At 40.2% G+C, this 25,558-nt stretch overlaps 1 protein-coding gene across 1 annotated transcript; it reads left to right on the top strand.

The window, feature by feature from the left end:
- The first annotated feature begins 1,261 nt into the window (after positions 1-1,261).
- On the top strand, positions 1,262-14,695 carry adm2a (adrenomedullin 2a). Its single transcript, XM_069713203.1, has 3 exons — positions 1,262-1,348; positions 1,675-1,953; positions 11,126-14,695. Exons 2-3 carry the CDS (start codon positions 1,856-1,858, stop codon positions 11,541-11,543), a joined length of 516 nt encoding a protein of 171 aa, XP_069569304.1. The 5' UTR covers positions 1,262-1,348; positions 1,675-1,855; the 3' UTR covers positions 11,544-14,695.
- Positions 14,696-25,558: the final 10,863 nt, after the last annotated feature.

Here is a 25,558-nt window from a genome sequence, read left to right on the forward strand (position 1 = left end):
AACAAAAAGTTGCATCATTCAATTTCTCATGAAGCCTCAGTGCAGTTTGTTCTATACATTGATGCGCAGCTTCTCTCCAGTGCCCGGATGGGCGTCCACTCAGCTGTTGGCAACCTGCTCAACATGCTTTCCTGGAAACTGCCTTTGAGGCTGCATCATGTGTGTGTATTTTAACAGTGTGCTGCTACATTAGTTAATTGAGAGGGAAACATAGGAGGGAAGTTGGACACACTGCAACAAATCCTCCCTAATTAGCTGAAATAAGCTGCACAGGATTCCTCTGAGTCACTAAAGAAAGTTGTAAGATGCATGTTTAGACATGTGACATATCTGCCCCATATCTGAACACGACTGAAAGTGATAGAGTCACACAAAGTATGCAAACGGTTTTCTGCGTGTTTTACAGCAGCTGGTGAATCACACAAATGATCATGTGCTTCCTACAAGGAACTGCTGTAAATAAAAGGTGCAACAGCAATAAACAGAAATATTAACGTCAGGAAATTCATCAGTGATGCTTCCTAACTGGACTGTACGCATGACTTCACAGCAAAGGGAGAGTCGGGGAAGTCTGTATAGATTTCTGGTTATTTTCCTATCAGTCTTACACACTTGGCTGAGGGTGATGATAAGATAGAGGAGGAGGGTTGGACTGTTTGAGAAATTCATGAAAATGATAGCTATTTTCCAAAGTATGCACATGGTGGATTATGATAAAGTACTGCTGCTGAATATTGGCACGCAGCCTTAGTGTTGTGAGCTATTGTGTTTAACTGTTGATCTATAAAGATTTTTTTTATGTATTCAATACAATTTATGGTCTCACTGAAAACATCCATACTATTCCTGTGGGAACTTGTCTGTATTTTGTAATATAAAGTTTACAGGGGCTGTTTTTAAATTATTGTGGTATTCATAAAAGATGCATGGTGTCACTATAATAGCCCCGAAACTTTACAGTGTGTTTGTGGTACTGAATGTTTAGTAAACTTCATTTTTCAGCCTCACAAGCAGCATTAATTCCCCATTTAGATTATTTTCTATTGCATATCACCTAATCATAGTCATGTTCCATAAACGTATGTCTAACCTTGGTTGTTTCAATTATTTCTAGTTATTGTCTAGCATAATGCAGGATATTCCGAATTTGAGTGTTTTGCACCTTTGACTGAATTTACTCACCGGCTCACTTCAGAGAGTGAACTCCGCCCACTCAGTATTTAAATCCTCAATGTCACCCGGCGCTCAGCTTTATTCTGGAGAGCTTGATCTTGACCAACACGTTTGGATTCATGGGAGAAAAAAAAACTCAACTAAACTCAGAATTTGTCCTCTGATTACCTAGAAGGTAAGACTTGACTTTACTGACATTATGGAAGATTTTATTCCTAAAATGCAGCAGTTCAGATAATGATTTGCACAATGCATTTAGGTTGTATTTTTTGTGTGTGACATTTTCAGAGTGTCATTAGTTGAATGGGTGTTATGAAGTAGGTTCCTAAGCAGACCTTTTCCACTGGGGATATATTTAGTGAGGTGCGTTTTAACAGCTGCTCATTAAGTGAAGGCTTTTAATGAATGAAAGGAAAATCACCGGCTCTCTCCTCTGTTATAAGCAACAGGTTAATCCATCATTTAGGGTATTACCTCTACTTTTTCCCCCCCACCCCAAAGGTTTCATCTGCTGTCTCCAATCTGCCAAACTTGGATATCTGAACCCAGCATCAAACTTTTTTTTTTTTTTTTTTTCGTTTTTATTTTTTTCCTCCCACTCTTGGGATCTAAACCTCGTCCAGTCCGTGAGGTCGCCCCCTCCTTCCCAGGGAGAGGGTGTACAGTTCAAGTTGGCCCGGAGATGTGGTCCCTTCTCCCGCTTACTGTGTATTGCATCAGCCTGGTTTGCCTCCAGCAGCTGCTGGCTCTGCCTGCTGAGGAGCGTCCCGACACGAACCGGTAGGACAACCGACTTATTATTACTACTAACTACTTTTACTACTGCCACTACTATTTCTTCTGTTGCTAATATTACTACTGCGGCACTTTCAATAATGATTTAGCAGAAGAGCTGCTCCTGATTGGCTGATTGTAGGCTACTTAAACATAATCACACCTGGAGCTGATTTTAACGTTGTCTCGTTTCAAAAGTATTGCGTCACCAAATAGGCGACTTGGAGCCAGTTAATGACCACACTGGCCTTCATGGATGGAAAAAAACACACTATAATATGGTTTATTACATGTGAATTATTGATAATGTCGTTAGATGGTGGATTGAACGTCTTTGTTCCATTAAAAACTTATGTGGTTTTTCTTGCAACGCTTTTAAAACGTTTTAATTTTTTTATTTTACCATTAGAATATTGTTCACTGCCGGTAATTTCCCCAAATGTTTAAGTGTTAATTGACGTTTGCCGTCGTTTTAACAAGCAAACATAACAGGCTGAACACAAATGCTGTGTTTAAAACCTTCACTTTTCCTTTTGTTTGCAACTTGGTTCACTTCTTAGTTGATCTACTCAAAAATACTGAAATACTGAAACACTTTCCCTTTAGTCTGTGTAACAAGTCATATCAGGGTTAGTGTGTGTAAACGTGACAGCTATTGTTGTGTGGGGCAAATAGGCTCATTGCTCAGTGTCTGCAAGGTCAAAGGCTGGCCAATGATACAGTAAAACACTTTCTTTCTCCTTGAGATAAGTGGCATTACTATTATTATTATTATTATTTATATTCACATAAACTGTTAACCTATTCGTTTTGAAAACTTCACAAAGATCCAACCAAATGTAAATGTCCATTTTATTTCTGTCATATTGAACAATGTAGTGGCTCATGTGCTGCCTGTAATCAGGGTGATCACAATCACAGTATTCTTATTATGTTTTATGGTTTTATTTTCTAAAGGCTATTACTAGTACCGGTATAATAAATACCTAGTTTCCCTTTTAGGTGAGTGATCATGTCATTATGAAAGTTATGAAATGGGATAAGATTTAAAGCGTGTGAAATTTCCTGTAAATTTGGCATTCGGTAGCAGATTTCCAGTAAATGTGGCCTTTTAGCTTTGCCAGTAAAAATGCCACGTTAATATTGCAGTTAATCTACATTCTACAATATAATGAATTGTCTTTATTATCTCTGATTTCTTTTTTCACAAGTATGACTGTTTTTGTTTTCCTGCTACATCTTTTTTCATCCACCTTTTGGTGTCACATGAGTAACTGTTTATAGATGTTTGTTGTATTTATCTCCCTGTAATTACGAATGGAATATGTCATTTCCAAGGTGGGAAAACCAGTTCTTTCTTCAGTTTCCTCTATCAATAGCCCGACCAGACATCCCATCATAGGCTATTGTACAGGATTGTGTGAGGCAGTGAATGGCACCTGTACTTTTCCACCCTTTAAGTGGCAGAGCTTATAATCGTAAATCTCTGCATAAGACCTTAGGCAACAGCACAACTACTAGTGTTGATTGCTAAAAGTCCAGTGCAGTGTACCCACTCTGATGTGAGAAGGAGGTCTGCCAGCGATGCAATATGTGTCTGGAGTTTCATTGATGAGGAAGTGTGGAGTGGGGGATGAGTTGGTGTAAAGGTGCCCTCTTCTGGTGGATTCTGGATACACAACTTCTGGCTCAGTGCCAGTCCTGATGTAAATCAGAGGTAGACTCAGACTGATGAGTTGGGCCCCGGAGACCTTCCTCTCCATACATTTCCTTCGAATTATGTCTGAGCAAACCGAATGTGGACCAACAAAGACATCGCAGCTGATTCTACCTGATTAAGAAGTCACAAAGCTGTTCAAAGCTGTGATATTGTGAGCAGTAGCTGTTTTTAATCATATTTGGGTTTTTCTTTTTAAATAATTTTGATTAGAGAAGAAGACAAGATGCTAAAAAGATCCCGAACTGGATTTTAACCAGAGGCCCATTTCACCAAATATGCAACAGGCAACCTCTCTTTTGGCTTTCACCTCGACACATTTAACTGACCAAAAACCCTTTGTGACACATTCATGTAACTGAACCGTAGGACGCAGAGCTCCCCTTGTGAAACAGGCACCTTAACATCTAATACCTAAAATAGTATAAGAAGATCAAAGAGTGGAATTTTTATCCAGGTTGGCAAGCACACAAGTGTGGATCTCTTGTGCTTCACGGTGTGTTAAACCGTCAAACACCTTCTACTGAAGCATAGCTGAAAGAAGGGAAAGTTCTTCTGTTTGTATTACATCTTCTTAGTAACACCCCATCAGTCCCATCTCCATTTGAAAATGTGAAAGGCTCGAGTCGTCACTGTGGTTTTGCAGAGAAAATTGATGCAGCAGCTGAGTGGGATTTATACATTGTATAATTAGAACATTCAATTATGTCACCACGGCGGGTAAGGAATAAAATATACATTGGTGTTACTTGAAACAAAACAAAAGATAATTTTTTTTTTTTTTTTAAATCGACTTTTATATGGCCGGTAAAGAATGTCTACTGTTGAGCCCAGCTGCCTGGAAGTTGAAAAGTAGGAAGGTAAAAAAAATAAGTGTTCTTGGTATACTAGACAACAATAAAAAAATGCAATATTTAAAAAAAACAGCGGAATGTAGTCAGTAGTTGTGTTAAATACTTATAACATTTGTCAGCTTCTCGGTTGTTTGGTTGTTTGGTCGGGTGTTTGTTGTCTACTTTGCGGCAAAAACAAGCTAATGTTAGCCTGTGTGCACTTTGTGTGGAGCATCGCTTTAAGAGATGCAGCTGTCGCACTTCACATACAATAGCGATCACATTTCAGGATATGAACATGGTGATGAATGACCGAAACTCCCTCAGGTTGAATTGTGTTTACAGATCTAGATTTTTGTTTCTGAGCTTTTTTTTTGGCCCCAGAAGTCACAACAGGCCTGTTGTTGGACTTGTACTTATCCCTCCAATTCCACATGTTGTCATCGTCCAGTTCCCCCAGTAGGCACCACATGTTTTGGTACCAGAGAAAACAAGTCCCATCACGTTTTCCAAAATTTGGAAACTTGGTAACACTATCAGTTCTCGTGACATCCATACTATCCGTACAACAACCCATCTGCAGCAACGTGAACATGATCCCCCCCGCAGCATCCCACCAACAGCACAACTGTGCTCTACGGATGGGTGCCCCGCCCCTCCATCAAATCATGTGCCTGAAGCTGCTTCTTTATGGGGATCAGAGTATTGTTGAGCAAGTAAAATACATCTGCTGAAGCCATGCAGTTGGATAGTTTGATTTTCATGAGGACTTTTTTACTGTAGCCGATAACTGTCTCTACAAATATATTTGAGATCTCCCTCTGCCGCCACCCATCCTGCTTCACAAGCCTCCACGTTTCTAAATTTGCACATCATCTCTCTTAAATGTTCTGCCTGGCTTTTATTAGGACAGTAAATTCTCCCTCCTCTCTTGAGCACATCCTGGTCTGTTACCATCACACGCTGACAACATGATAATAACAGACATGACCAGTCCACATTTTTCTTCTCCTGTTAGGCGCTGAGTATGTTGGAGCTCAGATGTCTGTCATTCCTTCTCTGTTCTGTGTTAGCGTCCATGTTGTCTCTATGTGTCCTGATAAGGACATGACAAAATTCCACAAAGACGCTGTAACAAAGCGTAACGCCAGCTTTCCTAACAAGGAGAAATTGCATGTCCTTCGGATAACATGCAACGCATACCCTTCATTGTCGTTTTACATAACATCTTGAGTTGTTTTTTTTCGTGAGGGAAAATAGCCAAGTTCAGCAGCCATACAAGTTAAATATGGCTTTAGAAGCAAAGCGGCTTTACAATACAGATTCCAGAAGTGGGAAGTGGCTCGTTGCTTTGAGGCGGAGGACATGTAAAGCTGATTTGCGGTCACGCTTTTGTGACACGGATCCACTCAGCGCTGGCTGCGTCTGGACCCGGGTACGATGACATGACAGATCAGTCTGTGTGTAGATGCTGTGGCCGCAACCTTTCAGGGCCAAATAGTGTCATGTTTTTCTCCAAACGATTTGCTAAATAATTAACCTGCTCTGGGATTTGAACAGAGTAAGGTTCAGACATCCCACATAGATACTCTTAACATAATATTTACCCAAGAAACAGACTGAATTCATCTCCCACAGGGTGGCTTTCTGCCCTGCTTGTGTTTGGTGAAGGTCTCATCGTACGCAGTTGGTTTTGGGTCCATTCTGACCATTTTAACATGTTTACACATCATCAAGGAACAACAGGAGCATTACTCTCAGAAAACCACATTTATGCATGTAGAATGATTGAAAAAAGGATTAAGTCTGCCGTAAATCATTTGAAGAGAGGCCTCTTTGTGATATGTCCTCTTTAATTTGTAGCTTGTTGTAAAGAGAGATTTAGGATAGGCTTGCTCAGAGGTATATGTACGGTACAAACAGTCATAAGGCTCCATGGGCGTGAAACTGACCAAACGCAGGCTGAAGCTGAGGTGAAAGCTGCGACCAGGCAGGCAGAGAATTCCACTATGGATTAATGTCTAAGACCTAAATTCCACCTTCACGTCACCATTCTAGAGGCCTGAATGCGCTTGCACGCTGTATTTGCATACTGTAAGAGAAGCGGCTTATACTGTTTATCAAACGGCTTACCAGAAACAATGGCGACTTCTCAGGGAAAAAAAAAACCTACTGTTGTTTGATGCTATGATTGTGAGTGTTGTATCCACTCAAACCAGAAATATGTATTTTCAGAGCCGACGTATAGTTTTTAACTTAGCATCCTTTTGATTAATGTATAAGTAATCCACTCAATATAATAAGCGATCTCAAAGGCCAGAATTTCTTGTATATGGTAAGTTACATCCCACTGAGGAGGTTATGAGAGCAAAACTGCTCATTAACAAGTAGGACCTGTGTTTGGTGCTAAATAAATCACCTTTGCTGTATTTTTGTGCTGCTTTTTTTCTCAGAACAATTTCCCCACTGTTACTCAGTAGAAGATTAAACATGATTGTGCCATATTTGCTGCTGATTAAGGCTGCCCTTGGTAAGCTTGAGCCTCTCTGGTAATCATGTAGTGTATCAGCTGCATGGTACTATGAGATAGACAGACAGACAGACAGACAGACAGACAGACAGACAGACAGACAGATAGTTAGTTAGTTAGTTAGTTTATTAATCCCACAAGGGGATTTTTTTCCGCTACAGCAGTATCTCCCCACCCAGCTTTCCTAGGTAGGAATTGGCACTCTTTTCAGTTGTTACACAGCTGTTTCTTTCACTTTCACTTCAACCAAAATGCAATGACCATCTGATTGTCAGGTCTCACTTGCTTTTCTACAACAGACAACTTTTCACTCCTTTTAAGTGTGGGTATTCAGAAGAGCTGTAAACAAGTGCAAAACTTAATCTCTGCAGGGTTAAGGTTGAGGAGGACTAATTCTCTGAAGGTTTGGGTTGGGTTAAGAATTGGCTTACCCTTTGAAGGGTTAGTGTTGGTTTTAGAATTGGCTTACCCTTTGAAGGGTTAGTATTGGTTTTAGAGTGGGCTTATCCCATAGACTGTATATAAAAGGTATAAAAGCTGCAATATCAACGAGTGCCGCTAGAGGTTGGCTCCAAAATGGCTCCGGCTCCATAGAGTCATTCAACTTCTTGGTTTTTTAGTCAGTTCAAGTCAGATTCACCGCTCGATCCTCCCCAGCTCATCCAAATATGGTCACTTCTGGCTTCAAACCGCTTGGGACTAGCAAGATGGCGACAGGTAATACTCAAACTCGAGGCTTCATAATGTCCGTGGTTTATCCTCTGAAGTGTTAGGATTGGTTTCAGAGTGGGCTTATCCTCTGAAGGGTTACTTTTTGTTTTAGAGTGGGCTTATCCTCTGAAGGGTTAGTGTTGGTTTCAGAGTGGGCTTATCCTCTGAAGGGTTAGTGTTGGTTTTAGAGGGTTTATGGGTTTATCCTCTGAAGGGTTAGTGTTGGTTTCAGAGTGGGCTTATCCTCTGAAGGGTTAGTGTTGGTTTCAGAGTGGGTTTATCCTCTGAAGGGTTAGTGTTGGTTTTAGAGGGTTTATGGGTTTATCCTCTGAAGGGTTAGTGTTGGTTTCAGAGTGGGTTTATCCTCTGAAGGGTAAGTGTTGGTTTTAGAGGGTTTATCCTCTGAAGGGTTAGGATTGGCTTCAGAGTGGGCTTATCCTCTGAAGGGTTAGTGTTGCCTTCAGGATAAGGTATGGTTCAGGCTCTGCAGGGAGGGCCTTATAGCTTAAACTTGCCATCAAAATTAGGGAGATTTTAATTTTGATTCCACGACCTAAAACAAGCATCCACCGTCTTTGTGGTTGATATACAAGAAAACCAAACAAGGTCTTTCATTGAATTGTACAATCAGTCAGTCAAATGGAAATTTTGCTCTAAGCTCTAAAGCTGATATCCTGCATTAGAAAAACCTCAGTGTATTGAACAATTAAAGATCAAGTAGCTCAGAGATCTTTGATCGTCTGCCAATCACAAATATCTCCATTAGTCCTGAGTTTTAGGATTAGGCCCCTAATAATAACAGTCGGCCTGTGAGATCAAATGTGACAGAGTGAAAGAGTTCTCTACTCCAACATTCTTTTAACTTCTGGAACAAAAAGCATGGTAGTCATGTCCATTTATAGAGGGTGTCACTGGAGTTGCTTCTGGGCAAGCTTTCTCAGGACTTGGGCCTCGGCTTTGCTTTCTGTTACACATACTTCACAGCCAGTAATATCAAGTTTGACATGGAAATTTGCCTGTCTACTTCTAGGGTACTATACAGTATTTCAGACTTAAAGTGAGGTAGGATGTCAGATCTGAGCCAACTGAATTTTGACAAATGGGAGCTGTTTAAGATGGAGACATTTTAAATCCAATCCTAAGTAAGGGACTTTTATTTAATAGTTTGTGTTTGATCATTGGGAGACCAAAGCTGTTTTGAGCTGTGACTGAAAAGAAGCTGATAAAGAAACAAAATGTAGCCCTTGTTCATGGTCACGTATTTATTAGCCTCTGTTGCTCCCACAAGACTACTTAAGTAGGTGCAATATATTTACCAGGTACTCAGTTAGTCTTGCCAAGAAAAAGGTCAAAGAACTGGTGTCAAGGGACCGCTTTTCTTACACTACCGTATGTCACACCATTGGAGTTCCAGACATTTTGACCAGGTTGTATGGCATTAGTTTGTCATGTATATCTTATTTGATTGTTAATAATGGCTGTGACAATGTGAAATGATGGCAGCCATTCCCTTTTCAGTTATTATGTATCAAGGTTTAAGAGGTCAACAGGGGTGGGTTCATTTGGCCTGGGCAGAACTTCGTACCTCCTGTGTTCAAAATACAAAAAGGTGGAGTCAGCAACACCACAGATTATCGTTCTGTGTGGTATGAAAGAATGGAGTCTCATATGATTATCACCAGCTTTAAAGCCAGCCTTAAAACAGTTAAAATGCCATGCAGCTACAGTGAATAAATACATCTTTCTTTTCTTTTTTTGGCGAGTGGTACATATGTAACAATAATAGGGCGATTTGGTGCAGGTCCACCACTGCAGCCATGTCAATATCTTTGTTGTTCACTCAAATGTAACTTTCACCGTGTGGGCCAGGTGAAGTTTAAGATGGTGATGTGGCACCATGGCGCACTGAGCCTGTCCTGAAAATAGTGCTCGCCTTTGTCTGCTGCCTATTTATTGAACCACCAGTGGAGAAGCTGCCAAACCTTCCAGCAGCGAGTCGACAGCTGAACCAGCTCAGTAGGTCAAAATCACCACATTTCTGAGAGGAATTCCAAACGTACCGCTGTCTGCTGTGATGTCTCACATCTCAGCCTCTCAGCATGATTCAAGGCTGAGTGTTCATGGTGAAAGAACACAAGTCAGCATTTCACAAGTGTACCACACTTTTTATAATTAGATCAACTGGGGCCTCTAAGAACATGGAGAAATAGTGCTAAACCTGCTACTGTGGAATCATTTTTCCTTTGACTCAGAAAAGTAAACATGGCAGATGTATTTTCCTTTTCTCTTTACAAAATTAGAAGCTACAGCAAACTATTCATATTTTCATCCTCGTCATCCTCTCACTGCCAGGTGCAACATCATTTTTCTATTTCCCCCTGCCAGCCTTCAGTAGTGTTGAAGGGTTAACCCTTCGGGAGTTGAGTCACACTGTGCTGCACAAACACAGTGTTGAAGATTAAGTGAGGAGCACTGACAACGGTCAAGTTGTGAGAAATGACTGTCTTTGTCAAACAATGAACAGATGGTGAGTCGGTAGGTTCTGTTTGCTGAGCTTCCCATGCCTGCTGGTTCACTGCACTGCAGACCATGTCCATCTCAACAAATGATTTAGTCGGATGTGCAATTTTAGAGGCCTTTTTTTTTTTTTTTTTTTCTATAAAGGGCCTGATCACATTAGACTATCCGCATGACTAGATCCCATCAGTAGTTACAGAGAAAACATTTTGTAATTTTGTTGAACTGACGCTTTACAGTGTTCATGTCCATACAGTTTCACTTTTGTTTTTAATATCTTAAAACTAATCTTTTAAAATCTGATTCCACTGGTTTGTATGATTTCTCAACTGAGATGTTAGTGTTCCCCTGGGACTGGGACCGCCAGATGAAAACTCTCAAAGCCGTCGTTTGCTCAAATCCAACTGGCCTTTAAAAGCAGGTTTATATTGTTTGACTCACAGCACATTATTTTAAGGCAAAATGGGAAAAGCCATTCATTTTTATGTTGCAAATTAAAAGGAGAGTGTGGTGTCCATATGGATCGGGGACAAAGCAGAGAATTACGCTGTGTCCAGACGTTCAGTGGAAGTCAGTGTTGAACTGATTAGATGTTGGTGGCCGAAGTCCACTGTGACTTCACAAAACACGTTTGGGGTCATAACTGCAGATTTCATACCATAATCCTAGTTAGAGATGTACTTTGGATTCCAATGAATGAATAATACTCACAAACCTCCAGGACAATTTTTCACCTGATTTCTCTCTTCTTCTTCTTCTTCTTCTTCTTCTTCTTCTTCTTCTTCTTCTTCTTCTTCTTCTTCTTCTTCTTCTTCTTCTTCTTCTTCTTCTTCTTCTTCTTCTTCTTCTTCTTCTTCTTCTTCTTCTCAGGTTGGATCTCCTCAACAAACTCCTCGGCCAGAGAGAGGATAACTCCGTCGCTACAGGAAGCCAGACTAACAGCGCTGTCCCATCTTCAGGCCCCAGCCAATCCCCAAAATGGCTGCCTGGTTTCCTAAGACACCCTCCGGCGTCAGGAGCAAGAACAGCCTCTCCTGGCCTAGCATGGGCACGACCCTCTGAGGCTGTGCAGATGGAGCAGAAGTTGCTGAGGGCTCGTCGCCATGCCCACACGGGATCGAGAGGGGGTCACCATTACCCCCACCATGCCCAGCTGATGAGAGTGGGTTGCGTCCTGGGAACCTGCCAAGTTCAGAACCTCAGCCACCGGCTTTACCAACTCATTGGTCAGAGCGGTAGAGAAGACTCATCCCCCATTAACCCTAAGAGCCCCCATAGTTACGGATGAGTTAGCTGACACCTCCAAACACCCGCAGCAAGTCTGTCTGTATCTTCATTTATTTATCTCTTAGCCTAACGTATTACTGGTAGTCTTTGCATTAGAGTTTGATGTTGTCCATAACTTAAATTATACTCATCTTAAGTGGCTGTTGCCCCTACCTTTTAGAGATTGGAATTCAAAATCATGGCTGACTGAATCCTCTTTGAACCCACCAATCTGAGCTCATGAGAACGGTTGCCTTTTGAAGGACATTGATGTCTTTTCGATTCCGCCCCCAAACTCTCAAAAGAAACCAAGAGGTCTCAGACTGACATTTTAATCCTGTTAATGTAAGAATGAGGCTCGTCTTCAACACTAGCAGTGGCCTGGTCCTGTCTGCCAACTGACCTTCCCAACAGTGGTTATCCCATGGCTCATTGATCAAACACTTAAGCCTCTAATGTGGATTTCAAGCTGCACCCTGAGCTGGAGCCCTGTCAAAACCAATATATTCCCAAAGACCCTGTAAATGACCCAATGAACCCTTTTACCTCTTTTTCCGTGCCCCCCTTTTTCCAACTTTGGAGCTCATATGCAATTTAAATTTGAACATTGACATCCCTGGAAAGCAGGTTGTCACTCAGCAGGACTTTATGTTTCAGCACTGCAGCTTATATTTGAAACCAGTTTTACACCAGAGTTAAAGAGCATTCTGAGTTGGGACTTCCCCACATAAAGTCCACACCAAAAAAGAAAGAGGGTCAGCATCCAGGGCTTTGAAAAAAATGCAAACAGAAACTGAGTCTCCTGAGCATCCATTTCAATTTTGCGTTACCAGGTTGGTTGGCTGACAGTGGGCGGCAAAGTGAACCTTGGAGCCACGGATCAGCGCTCCGTTGCATTTTCCCTGCCGGAGGCCAAGTCTGAAATATTAGCCTTTTCACGTGATTTATAAGTTCCCCCTGCAATTCAGGACTTTAGGCTGACAGCAGTTTAATAAACCTGACCTAATCACTTCAGTCATATGTACCGCCACAGCGGGAGAGGGGGGGCCTGAGCCTCCCACGGTCTGCAAACTAATACATAAATAAAAAGAGCAGGGCATGTGGCTTGCACACATATAGACGCATGCAGGCTTCACATTTGCAGAAGTCCAGTTCAACAAAATAAAGCCAGGGTTTCCATTTGTACAGTTTCCTTCTGTAGAGTTTACAAAGTAAGATGGGCTTTCAATTTGGTAAGAAATATCACTGTTGAATTTAAAATTAAATTTTAGTGTTGTGAGCACCACAAAAATCCCATTTACATACATTGGTTTAGGCTGAACTCTCAGAAAAATTTAAACAAAAATAGGTTTGCATTCATTTCAATGAACTGAGCCATAAACACCAAAACAATTTTTTACTTTTAACAAAACAATCATAACTAGGTCATGATTTTCTGTGGTGGGTCACCCAAATGGAAGCCATAATTAGGCTCTCCATGGTCTTTAAGTGACTTTAAGAAAAGATCAACTGTTGCTTACATTCCCATAGGGAATACTTGGCAACACCTTCTGCTGACACCCTTGTTGTTCTCATGTATTATGTTTAATTGGTTAAAATTAGTAACAAGACGACGTCTAAAAGCTCTCCTGCTACTTTGCGGATTTGTATTGAGAGACCACAGTGACCAAAATGTTAGGTATAACAGTGCCCAATTTCAAATATGTACACAAAATAGCACAGCACAAAAACACATGCCCTTTTACTCTATTTATGTCAGTCTCTGAAATGGTGGGCGGATGATGAACTGAGAATTACTGAGGTCAACTTGTCCTCATCCAGCATGATAAAATTTTGATGGGCTTAAACATTCCACACGCAAAACAAATCTATTAAATCCCAAATTTTTGGTGAGAAACATAATTATACTACATATTATTAACGCATATTTATAAACTTCTATTCCAAGCCCATACTACATTGTAGGCTGCTCTTTACTTGCAGAGAGCCCCTTTCAGATTTGTGTTCATTATTATTGTTGTCATTTTGCATGTATTTCAAAACATGAAAGTTTGGTATTCCTGAAAACACATTAGTTTAAACTCACCAAATACCTGGCAATACTTGACTAACGGAGTGACTTTACAGTATTTGATCTACAGTACATCATATAATAACACATTCTTTTATATCTTATTGTGTTGTTTTCTTTCTTTATGTGTTTCAAGTTCTTTTTATCATCAACAGTTTCTTTTTATATTTAGTCTAGTTTTTCAGCTCTGTCTGTAAACAAGGGGGCCGCGAGGTCACAGGGTAATAATTATCTGTTCACAGGCTTGCTGAGGTGAAACATGCCATTGTCTCTGCTGTAATAGAGCTAATCAATGTCTCGTGACAGATCATTAAATGGCTTTTCAAATGCTAAAAAAAATCCTGGTGGATCTCTCTAATTTTCAAAACTCGCTATGCCGAACACACAATGCATGTGTGCGTATATGTGTGTGCTGCTAGTGTTTGATCTGCGCTCTGGACTATTCTCCCACTCCTTTGTTTTTTCTCCGCAGTATGTTTTTGTGACATGAAACATTGCGTCATACGGAGTTGCGTGAGCAAACTGTGCACGACTGTTAATACCTCCCCATGGAAAACATCTAGAGCCTTTCACGGCTCTCTATTGCAAAGACACACACGGGAATTTGTTTCGTAAGATACAGGTAGATCTTGGTAGTTTTTTTGTGTGTTTTTTTTTGTTTTTTTTTGCTGATTTCCCAAATGAGATCCTCATGATCTCCTTTAGAATCACAGGAAAGCACTTTAATGTAAGCATGAGTGTGGATAGTTTCTCACAACTTGAATTTAATTAATTGTCATGAACTTGTGAAGGCTGGACGCGGTTCCTGTTGTAAATGTTGCTTTTGAGTCTGCAAATGTGTTTAGAGATGTCAGGATGAACGACGTGTGCACCTGTGTATATACATATATATATATATATATATATATATAATATATATATATATATTTAGCCAAAGTATTTAAAGAAAATTATGTATTTAAGTTATCTGTATGTTAATATCTGTGTCACCAAAGACTATTTATTCAAACTTTTCCACTCCTCCTTAAACATTGGTAGGAGTCTTAACTGTAGGTAAACTGTTACTGTTTGACAATGTCCTTCACTCTGTAAAATAAAGAACTATACTGTAGCGTGACAGAGTATAGAGTATGATTTAAGAGTGTGTGTGTGTGCATGCATTCTTCAAGTAGATAAAGGTACACATAACAGAGTCACAAGAGGCTTTGAAATACTCAAAATGCCCAAAAGGGTTCAGAATGTTCAAAGGAAAATACTAAATACATTAATCTCAATATTCCTTTGATTCACTTGCCGTCCCTGGCATGTTATTATGCCCTTGATCAACTGTTCATTGGAAAATAGTTTCCAATGAAGTCAATCATTGCATGACAAAAGCGTAATGAGTGACGGGACAACGTGAATGAAACAGCAAGAAATCATGACATGAGCTGATAGTGTGACACTGGACAGAGTTAATGATTGACAGGATGTGGTTTGGTCAAAAGCTGACAAGCTATTGGTCCATTTAGTAGCTAGTCAAGGGGAGGAGAGAGGAAGGGCAAGAGGGATTCGGGGATTTCCTATATTTCCATTCGTTCATTTAAACAGCCAAATCCAGGGAAAACTTCAGTTTTGAAAACATTTCTTGAAGGGAATCATCAGCATCACAGTAGCCAACCCTTTTTTTTTTTTTTTTAACTTTTTTTTTTTATCTGTTTGACCACATACCATCAGTCTGGAGCTGCTTGTTCCTGAACTTCAAGCACCAGATAGATGAAAAAAGAAGTTAAATTGCTTCTTGTCATAGACTCTCTAGTCTCAACTGAAGCCCCTTATGGTTTATAATTGTCATATATTGGTAGAACTGGAATTGTTGTTAATGCACCAATCCTATTTGAAATAATTTCCTATCAGGTCTGTCTTCTCTGTCTCATTCTGTTTTAGAGTGAAAATTAACTGTGAATAAATAGATATAGATAGAAATTATTACTTTTAACCTGAAAAAATAAGTTGCTGTTTCCTTTTTATCAACTCTGCAAGTATTCTTTCAATTGAATTGAATTTTAGACATAAAAGCACTAAGTCATAACAAATGTCTTCTCAAGTCACTTTACCAACACTGAAACTAAATACAGTCATTCCTCAATATAAGCAGTTGGCAACAATGAAAATCTCCCTTTTAACAGACTAAAACCTCCTACAGAAACACATTTAGGGTTTTGAGAAGGCGTAGGTGTGTCAGCCTTAACCGGCTGGGGGGTAAGGTGTTATATGAATGCATGCTGTATGCTTTTCTCTCCTCGCCAAGCCACTTTCGTAGCCACAGTGAAAAAAATTGTCTTGTTCAAACAGTTGAATGTTTAAGCTTCACCTTGCAGAATGATGAATGTCCACAGTTAATTTTTTTTTTCTTCCACATTTAACTGCTGAAGCCTCCAGTGCAGATACACTGACAAACTAACTTTACGATGACGAATGACACATTTTGGGTCAGTTAAACTTTGGAAATGAAATATATTTGCATAATCATCACTTCTGGAATTTTTACAGATTAGATGTCATTTCAAGCATTTTTACAAGATTTTCATTTTGTGGAAAAAATATGAAACAATTTGTTATTCAAAGATGAGTATTTTATATAGATATTAAAACATGTCAGGGATCTTAAATGAATCACTGCTCAGACATCAAGGGATAAAGCTGTTTTTTCACCGCCTGGCACATTTCAGCTCAACTTGACTGTTCTTGCCTTTTTTGATGAGAACAGAAGTGATAGCTAGTACCTGGTGCCTGGGACGTTTTAGGTATAAGCTCTGTCGAAGTTGCCAGCAAGGTGAGCTGACTGAAACTCTGAGAACTCCCGCCAGCAAAGCTACTTTAGGAAAAGCAATATTTTATTTGTTCCCCGAACTACTTGATGAATGGCGACACGCGAAACCACAACATGTTAAGTTGGTACCAAAAAAAAGGAGAGTAGAGTCAGGTCGAGTTGAGTCGTACCATGTGGTGGAAAAGCATGGCAGTAGGTGCTATTGCAGTTCATACTTAAGGACAGTGGAAAAGACTACACTGAACAGAACACACAGAACAATTTGGGACTGCTGATTTAACCTGCAACTCGGCCAGACGTGCTAAATATTTAACATCATGAGCTACACTGACCTCTGCCGTCATAAATGATCATCAGGTGAGAGTAGCCTTCACCAAAAATTCAAGCATCAATTCTGACCATACTCTTTGTAAACTGTGTCTTGGGAGACCTGTCAAATTAGAAATACGGAATCTCTCTGCATGTTTATATTTTGGTCTCTTATCACTTTGCTCTTATATTTTATCACTTTGTAAATATTCCAGCAGCACGAGTTAAGACATATCACCCTGCCTGCAGCTGATGTCCGTCAGAAAAAGAAACTGTGTCACACACCAGTAAAGGATCTCCTCATATTTATGAATTAGTTGACTTTTAGTTGGCTCTCACAGTTTAGGAGTCACATACTGTGTAATTAAAGACTTAAAAAATTCAAGTAATTTTCCAGACCAGAAAAGTAAACATCCTCCAAATGGTAAAAAAGCAGAAAGTGAAACGCACAGTGTGTCAACAGTTGAAAACCACGAACTGACGGGCTGCTCGGGTCAGGTGACCTGAGGTAGTTGACTTATTACAGGGATTTCTAACTTTGTAGAGACTTACAGTAAGTCAGATCTGGTTTATGTTGCTTACTGGAAAAATAGAAAAATATAACAATATTTTACACATGGCAGATCTGAAACGACTTAGTTGTAATAAAATGTTCCACAGCATTCAGTGCAATGTGATCCTGCAGCCACAGAATTTGTAAATATGAGATTAGAGCGTGAATACAGAGAAAATGATGTAAAACATCACAGTGTCCAGGTTCACAAGGTGACATCAAATATTTTGTTCTGTACTGTTTTGTACAGTAGTGGTCCATTCAGATTGCCTAGTTGTTCACTAAATAGTACACAATTCAAATGGAACTCGTGAGCTCGTGGCTACAACATGGGAAGTTGTGTGCACCGTATCTTTCGCTTCAAGGAGGTTAAGTCTTAAAAACACTGTTGCTAGGCAATGTGGACGGCGTCTAGAAGCCACATAGACTAACAATTTAGCAAACCAACAGGGGGGTAACGTAATGCAAGATATGCAAATGCACAAAGAGAAAAGATGGGGCCGTTCGAAAGATCACCATTAAACCTAACTAACCCTGATCTACAGCAGCACACCTGTAAGCAATCGCTTAATCAAGACTCCTCAGCGTACGCTCTTGTCAGCCAGTGTGTTAGTACTCATTCTTGGATCCTCAGATTACACCTAAATCATTTTCCTGATGCTTGTTTGTTTCCCTGTATGCAGGATCTCTGACATAGATGACAACCACTGGTAGCAAGTGTTTCGGAGTAGCCATCTGTGTGAGCTGGGTAAACAGAAAGAAGGCAGACTCAGTCGGCAGCTCACGCACCTGTCCACCGAGCCCTCTGGATCCACACTGACCCCCTTCAACTGTCATAACATTTACATTCCAATGCAGGACACAACTCAGGGCTCAATACTTTTTTCATGGTAGGCATTGTGACTTGTCCCAGTAGGGAAAGCACAGGCGTATAAATGATGGCTGTATTACACACAAAGGTCCTGCTTTTGATTGTGCCATTTCACTGCCATCGCTTACTGGGACACTTAACGGAAGTGAGCCACCAGCAGTAAAGCTGTGCTTTTCGTACTGTAACAAGTCAAAGTAGATGAAAAGGGGGTAAGTTATTATCAATATTGTAAATTTTTGCCCGAGCTTGAGGTATGGAATGATTACAACTTAACAGCACACTGATGAGCTCCAGCTTTTCTGTTGCTACGTTCAAATGGAACTTGTGAGCTCGTGGTTGCAACATGGGAAGTTGTGTGTTTGATGTTCAAGTGGTTAAGTCGTAAAAATGCCGTTGCTAGGCAACAGCAACATGGACAGCGCCTAGCCATAGAGGCTAAGAATTTAGCAAGCTAATGGAGTAACATAATGCAGGAAATGCAAAAGCACAGAGGAATAAGATGAGGTCGTTGGGAAGATCAACATTTCCCTCAGATGTCAGCATTATCTAAGTTATGAAGATATCTTTTCATGACTAAAAATACAATATATTAGCTTAACATCCGATAAAAAATGTACTTCCATGGCCTCTATAAACATCAGTTTATAGAAAATGTATTGTTCTGACGTCATGGATACCACATGAAGTGACCGTTCATATGGACTCTCTTCATGTCCATGGTAAATACGACCCCATTTGAATGCAGCATGTGTCCGGCATTAAGTATGATATTTTTACACATGACCCCCCTTTCAGCCAATCAGATGCGAGCATGTCTAAATTGGTTGTCTTGTAGACGCAGCGTCGGGGACGGCACTTCAGAGTTATATGACTTCATACCAATGATAACGTGAATGGCTTTGCTCAAATACTGGTCGGGACATTCTGTCCTGTCAGGAGACATGTCCCAACCATCCTGTATGTACTTCAGAGGAGTTGTCAAGTAATATTGCATGAATTCAGCAGTTCGTGCAGTACAACGTGTGATGTTTACAGAAGCAGTATCAGCAGCTCAGCCTGGATAAATGTTTGACTAACGCTAGTAGGAAGCTAGTTTTGACTATATGTGAATGATTCAATGGGAAAAGGTCAGTCAGTTAGCTGTCGCTTGACATATTTGTCTGCACCAAATCTCACTGACTCATTTGTTTTAGATATACAGAGCAGTAAAGCACAACAGTTATCTGTCAATGGTCTGTATCACAATAACTGGAGAGCAAGAGATTTGTTTCAAGGTTTGAAGCTGCTCCATCTGAACTTCTAGTTTTTGTAATTCATATGATGCACACTTACAGTGAGTGAGCAGCTGAGGTTCTTCCTCAACCACACTTACACCCACATACTGAATGGATGCTGCGATGAAGGAAAAGCAGTGTTTCTGGCTACCAAAGCATTGTAGTGTCTCAAAATAAATGTAATCTCAAGTACTAAACCAGGGTCTGCCTTGTTCGACCTACTTTCTCCCACTTCTAACTAACTTTTACTTCATTTCAGTTTCAAGCAATGTGGAAATCAAAAGCCTCGTTGTAGCTGAAAAGAGCCGAAAAGAATGCTGATGAAGCAAATGTGGCTGCAGTGTGACTGCATGAGTAGAGGTCTACCGTTTTCAGCAGTAGATGTCTCAGCGCTGGAACCAAGTCATGCTAAAGTCAATTTTGTTTGATACAAAGGGTTTACCTGAACACTCTTGATAGAAGAAAATTCAACAAGTCCACACAATTCCTTTTATCTGCAGAAATACTCTAGAGCAGGGGTGTCAAACATACGGCCCACGGGCCGAATCCGGCTCGCCAGGGGGTCCAGCTCGGCCCGCCGGATGACTTTGCTAAGTGTGAAAATTACAGAAAGACATAAATTGCATTTCTATGAGAATATGGAGGTTTATGAGTACAAATGTTTTGTAATTTTTTAAAATTTATTTTTATTTTTTTTAAATCGATCCAGTAATTGCTTCAAAAACAGCGTAAATGCGATGTCTGCTCCGGAGGAAGAAGCGCTCATTGCCACAGGCAGCAGCGCTCGCTGCTAGGGAATCTGCAGAGGAGAGCCGGGGCAGATAAACAGTGGGCTGATGTCTGAGTTTTTGGTCTTTATGTTTCTAGTTTATTGTAGAAAGACCTTAAAATAGGGTTTATCATCCAAAAACCTTCACCAATGATTTAACCATAGAGAAATATTGGCGTTATTATGCTATGATTTTACTGGTCTGGCCCAGTTGAGATCAAAGTGGGCAGTATGTGGCCCCTTAACTAAAATGAGTTTGACACCCCTGGTCTAGAGCCACAAAATGAGTCCAGAAACCCCAATAGCTTCTTTTTTTTTTCCGGCCTCACCCTGGGCTTAAGCCACAGGAGACAGAATACCCTCTCAGGATCTGGTTCACCTAAATTTCACAACCTGTAATGGCAGTAGTGCTGATGTTTTTTTGTTTAATTTGCTTTGACTGGAGATCATGACCTGGCATACCTGCTTCTTCTCTTGCAGAATGGATGTGAAGAGCATTGCATTTGAGTTGCTTGCAGAGTTGAAAACTTGCATTGAAAAAAAGTAAACAGCAACATCTTTCCAGAATCAGAGTCCCTGGTGACAAAACTTTTACATAAAAAGTGTACTCAAAAATGTTTCTATGGATGAGACAATAAAGGGGGAAATTTTGCACTGCTAAAATGCAACTGAATTTTGCTTATTTTTTATGCTTGCAGCAGTCGACCGACTGACAGATTCATAAATCCTCACACACCGAAAGAGAAAGTCATCTTCATAAAAGCACTGAAGAAAAGAGTTGACATTTAGACTTGGTGGACAGTGCACAGAGAGGAACACACTAATAGAAACATACAAGGATTCCTGTTGTCGTTTTTAATTCATGTCAATATCTACAGAGGTTGTTACAACACACCACAACAGGCAATATAGGCTATAAGCTTTTTGTAAAACATCATTTACCTCCAGGGATCACTGTTCTGAACTTAGAAGTATGGGTGGAAGTAAACAAGAGATGCATGTCACACATTCCCACAGAGGGAACATTTTAGACATGTCACTCCAGAGAAAACAAGACATGACATGTATACTCTGAGAGTTGACTGTCTGCCCGACATCTCTGTGGCCAAACTGTGACTGACAGTAATAGGGTGGTGTAAACTTAGACATTCTGATGGACCACAGGTTTTCGGGGTCACTGCACTCGAACGTCGTGTATTACAGGCTGCCAAAATAACTTTATTACACAACGCATAACAGGAAGCCATGAGAGAATGTCTACTACACCAGGAGGACAAGAGAATATATGGAAGAATATTGAGTTTTGGTATGCAGCTGTTTGATGGCAGCCCCAGAGATGTGTGTAGGTGTGCAATGATAATGCCAGTGTTATTATATTATTATTATATTATATTATATTATATTATATTATATTATATTATATTATATTATATTATATTATATTATATTATATTATATTATATTATATTATATTATATTATATTATATTATATTATATTATATTTTACTATATTATTATCTAAAATCCTGTGAAGATAACCAGACTGAATTCATAGAGGGGTAATCCAAAAGTTGCTGCTGTTACATGGAAAGAGAGTGCAGCCAGCGACCTACACAAAGCAGGGGAAACAATAGGCCTAATATTTGTAAGTATTTCAAGTTGTGTTGAGTGATCAAAATCAGCACCTGAGTTACACACACGCCTTCGTGACCGCTGGTACATGAACACTCGTGATTTCTCCATGGACCAGACACTGAAGCAGAGAGCAAACATCACATTTTTTTTGCCACATTTGTGCAGCCGCAACTTCTTGCAGTGAACGCAGTGAGTTCATCTAAGGAGACAGAGATTTTTTTTTTTTTAAGTGGTCCGATTCAAAAGTTGGACAAAAAAAATCAATTGCATAACACAGTCAGATCACATGTAGTGGAAACAAGGGCACACCCAAGCTCTCACCACTGGAAACCCGACTGGACTCTATTCGGGGAAACGAGTGTGTGTGGCAGCCACCATGGTGTATCAGTGCACACACACACACACACACACACACACACACACACACACACACACACACACACACACACACACACACACACACACACACACACACACACACACACACACACACACACACACACACACACACACACACACAGCACAGTCGGGTTCACTATTTGAAAAATAATCCTGGGAGATATATGCACAGTATAAAAAATTATTGAAGCTCTGTTCTGCAAATGTTAAATGATGGTTGAGGTGAAAAGGACTACATTCAAACTTAAAATAGGTTAAAGGCAAGCGAGTCTTGAACTTTGACACCTGTCGCATCCCGCATCATCCTGCATTTCAACAGCTGCAGGGCTCCTCGATTCACATCCTGTCAGTTCAGCCTCCTCCTCTCTGCGCTCAGGGGAAACGTGAGGGTGAGAAAGCTCTGGTGAAATATTGACTGGATTTAGATTTGAGTTTTGAACAGGTGGCTAATATGTTGAACAATGTTAAGATGCTTATAAAATAGTTATGGCTCACTAGCACAAATTACACTGCTGGTTCAAATGTTAATGATAAAGTGGTTCTATGTAACATGTGAAATGACGTGAAATTAAATGTGTGAGAAGCATCACTTTTAAATTTGCTATGACCTGGTTTCAATTCACCATTTCACCATCTGTGTTGCAAATTTCCCGTCTCCAAAATGTTTGTTTGAGTTTCCACACCAGTGCGCAGGTCCTGTCAAGCTTGTTTTCATAGAAAATCTTTCATAGATTTTTCCATGTTGAGTGGCGTTCGCATCTTTCAGGCCCCGTTTTGTGCGTGCGCAACTGCTATAAATGACAGTGAAACAACCAAACAGAGCAAGTGTTCGAGCATCTGTCCCCCATCTGATCCAATCTAGTGCAAACATTTTGAAAAAAGGTTCAGGAAACACTGAACATTTGGAGACTGTAGTTTTTGATAAACAGGAGTAAACAGTGCGTTTCTTGGGGAGTACTTTCAGTGGAAGATGAATCCATACTTGATGCTTTAGTCAGTGTTTCAAGCAGCATGACAGTGTGTGTATTATTAAGTGAAAAAAAAGAGTTGTGTGTTCATGCTAATGAAGGAACATGTCAATCAGTGCAACAGCCTCCAACATGCAGCAAATGTATCACCCACCCCCTCACATCACTCACACACTGCTGCCCGCCCTGTCTGCCAGCTGTGAGCAGCATACGTGCAGTCTCTCACATCGTCTCCTCTCAGGCCACAACTATTTTCTCACACCAGTTATTAACACAGGGGCTGGAGGATTCTCTGCTGTGTCTCTGCATTGACATGTAAAACTCAAATGACATTTTTATTATCTATACAGTATATTGATTCTATATTTTCATGCGCATCTTCATAGTACAAACTTATTTTTTTTATTAATCATTAAACCTTTTTTGCCACCCCTTGCCTTCTCTTGAACTTCAACCCTGCAACACTAAAAGTGCAGGTTCAGTCACCGAACTGAATTGTTTGGCGTGCTGCTTTTATGTGCTGCAGAGTCTGACCACACACATCACTGATCCAAGGTGCATGTCACCCTGTCATCTAGACAGCTGATGTCTGGGAGTCTTGCCTGACAATCTTACAATATCAACAAGTCCAAAACAATCAGGTACATAACTTCTTGGAAAACTAAAAGTTTTTTCTGTCTTTTGTTTACACTTTTTTCCCCTTCACATTAAACGAACAAGATAAACCATATGAAATAAAGACCTGTAGAGTTTTGTTTTTTTTGCTTTGGTCAGACGGCAGCCGTCTCTTGTCTTTTGCCGGAGATTCCCAAACTTTTCAGACCATGTATCACCATGGAACAAACCAAATTTCCCAAGTACCACTTCCCACCGCAGATACCAACATTTTTCTCATCAAATAAAACTCATTGATTTAAACTTCAGACTGGCTACATAGATAGGAGGTTTTAATGCTTAATACAATTTTGATTAAAAAATAAAAATCTTTTGAATAGAAAATAAAAAACATTTTTAATATTTTGAAAGACGATCTTGGAGGTCAGTTACTTTTGTCAGTTTAAAATTTTTCCAGGAAAATTTGGGGGTTTTCTTTTCTTTTTCTGGAAGTGTACCAACAAATTCATCCACAACTGTAAATCTTTCTCAACATAAATACTCCTTGGTGGGATTTAAGGAGGACAACGACACAACAACCAATATTTAAATGAGTCAATGCAGTAGTAGAAAAATACAGGGGTTTATTAATGGTCGAACACAGGTTGACAGAATGGGGAGGTTGGGACAAAATGGTTGAGCTAAAATGAAAGAAAAAAAATATAACAAAAATGGGCCTAACAAAACCACTGCCTCTGAAACCAAAACAAGCAAAAGTCTAACTAGCTCAGCTAAAAAAAAAGGCTGTTCAACAAAACACAGGGTGGCACCAACCACTAAATCTAATGTGTCTAACATAGACCAACTATGTTTGAAATGTATAACCCTAACCCCCGACTTACCTAGAGTCCTCAAGAAAAACCTCCAACCATGTTTAAATCACAAGCCACTCAACACCACTACATAGCACAGGTAGCCAGAGGAGAAGAAGGGGAGGACCAGTCCACAGCACACTCCTGGCTAATCCTTGACCAAGACAGCGATTGATCAGGCGGCAGCCTGAGGTAGCCAATCAGAGAGTCAGAACAACCTGCACAGGTGGAACCAAATCCTCTCGGGGAGGGCATCACCTGAAACGCATGACAGGGGGAGCAGAACAGGAAATACACTACAGGCCTTTTGGCACGTAACAATCCAAACATATGTAACTGTTATTTTTTTTTTTTTTTCAAAAAGTTTCCACTAATTCGGTGTGAGATTGGTTGAGGCAGTGTGGGAGCGTAAGACTGAAACAAGCATGTCACGAAAACCGTGAGAATTGGAAACCCTGCTGGTAACAAGATCAATGAAGAAATATTTTTAAGTAGGAAATTATGATGCTTTCTCAGTAGTTATACAGTGTCTACCTGCATATCAGACTGCTCAACAAGACCCTTGCTTACCACCAGATGGAGCCTGGTGGTACCATAGTTCAGGAATCCCTGTGCTAAGCTAAATAAGCCATCTGTTGGCTGAAGGGATCGTACAAACGTGACAGAGTATTGATCTGCTGTTGCTTTAGAACCAAGTATGCGTCACACAGTGTGCTTGAGTTTGCATTAGCAGAGGACAGTTTCAATGAGGTAAACAAGGTAGTCAGTGGTATTAATCAGTTTCATCAACAGACAAGCCGATATCATTTTGCACTGTAAGACAGAACGAGAACAAAAAAAATCTAAATGTCTTCATATAAAATCTTTAGAGAGTCAACACGTTTAGCTTAGTGTCTCATCAGTTTCCTT

Source organism: Brachyistius frenatus, unplaced genomic scaffold (genome assembly GCF_029030835.1).
Source record: "Brachyistius frenatus isolate BFR_SWC_R1_liver_20210118 unplaced genomic scaffold, ASM2903083v1 Contig_116, whole genome shotgun sequence".
Lineage (NCBI taxonomy): Eukaryota > Metazoa > Chordata > Actinopteri > Embiotocidae > Brachyistius > Brachyistius frenatus.

Excerpts from the sequence above, each read along its gene's own strand:
- adm2a (XM_069713203.1), top strand. The coding sequence starts at position 1,856 with ATGTGGTCCCTTCTCCCGCTTACTGTGTATTGCATCAGCCTGGTTTGC. Across the intron at positions 1,954-11,125 it reads GAGCGTCCCGACACGAACCG|GTTGGATCTCCTCAACAAAC; the intron begins GTAGGACAACCG and ends TCTTCTTCTCAG.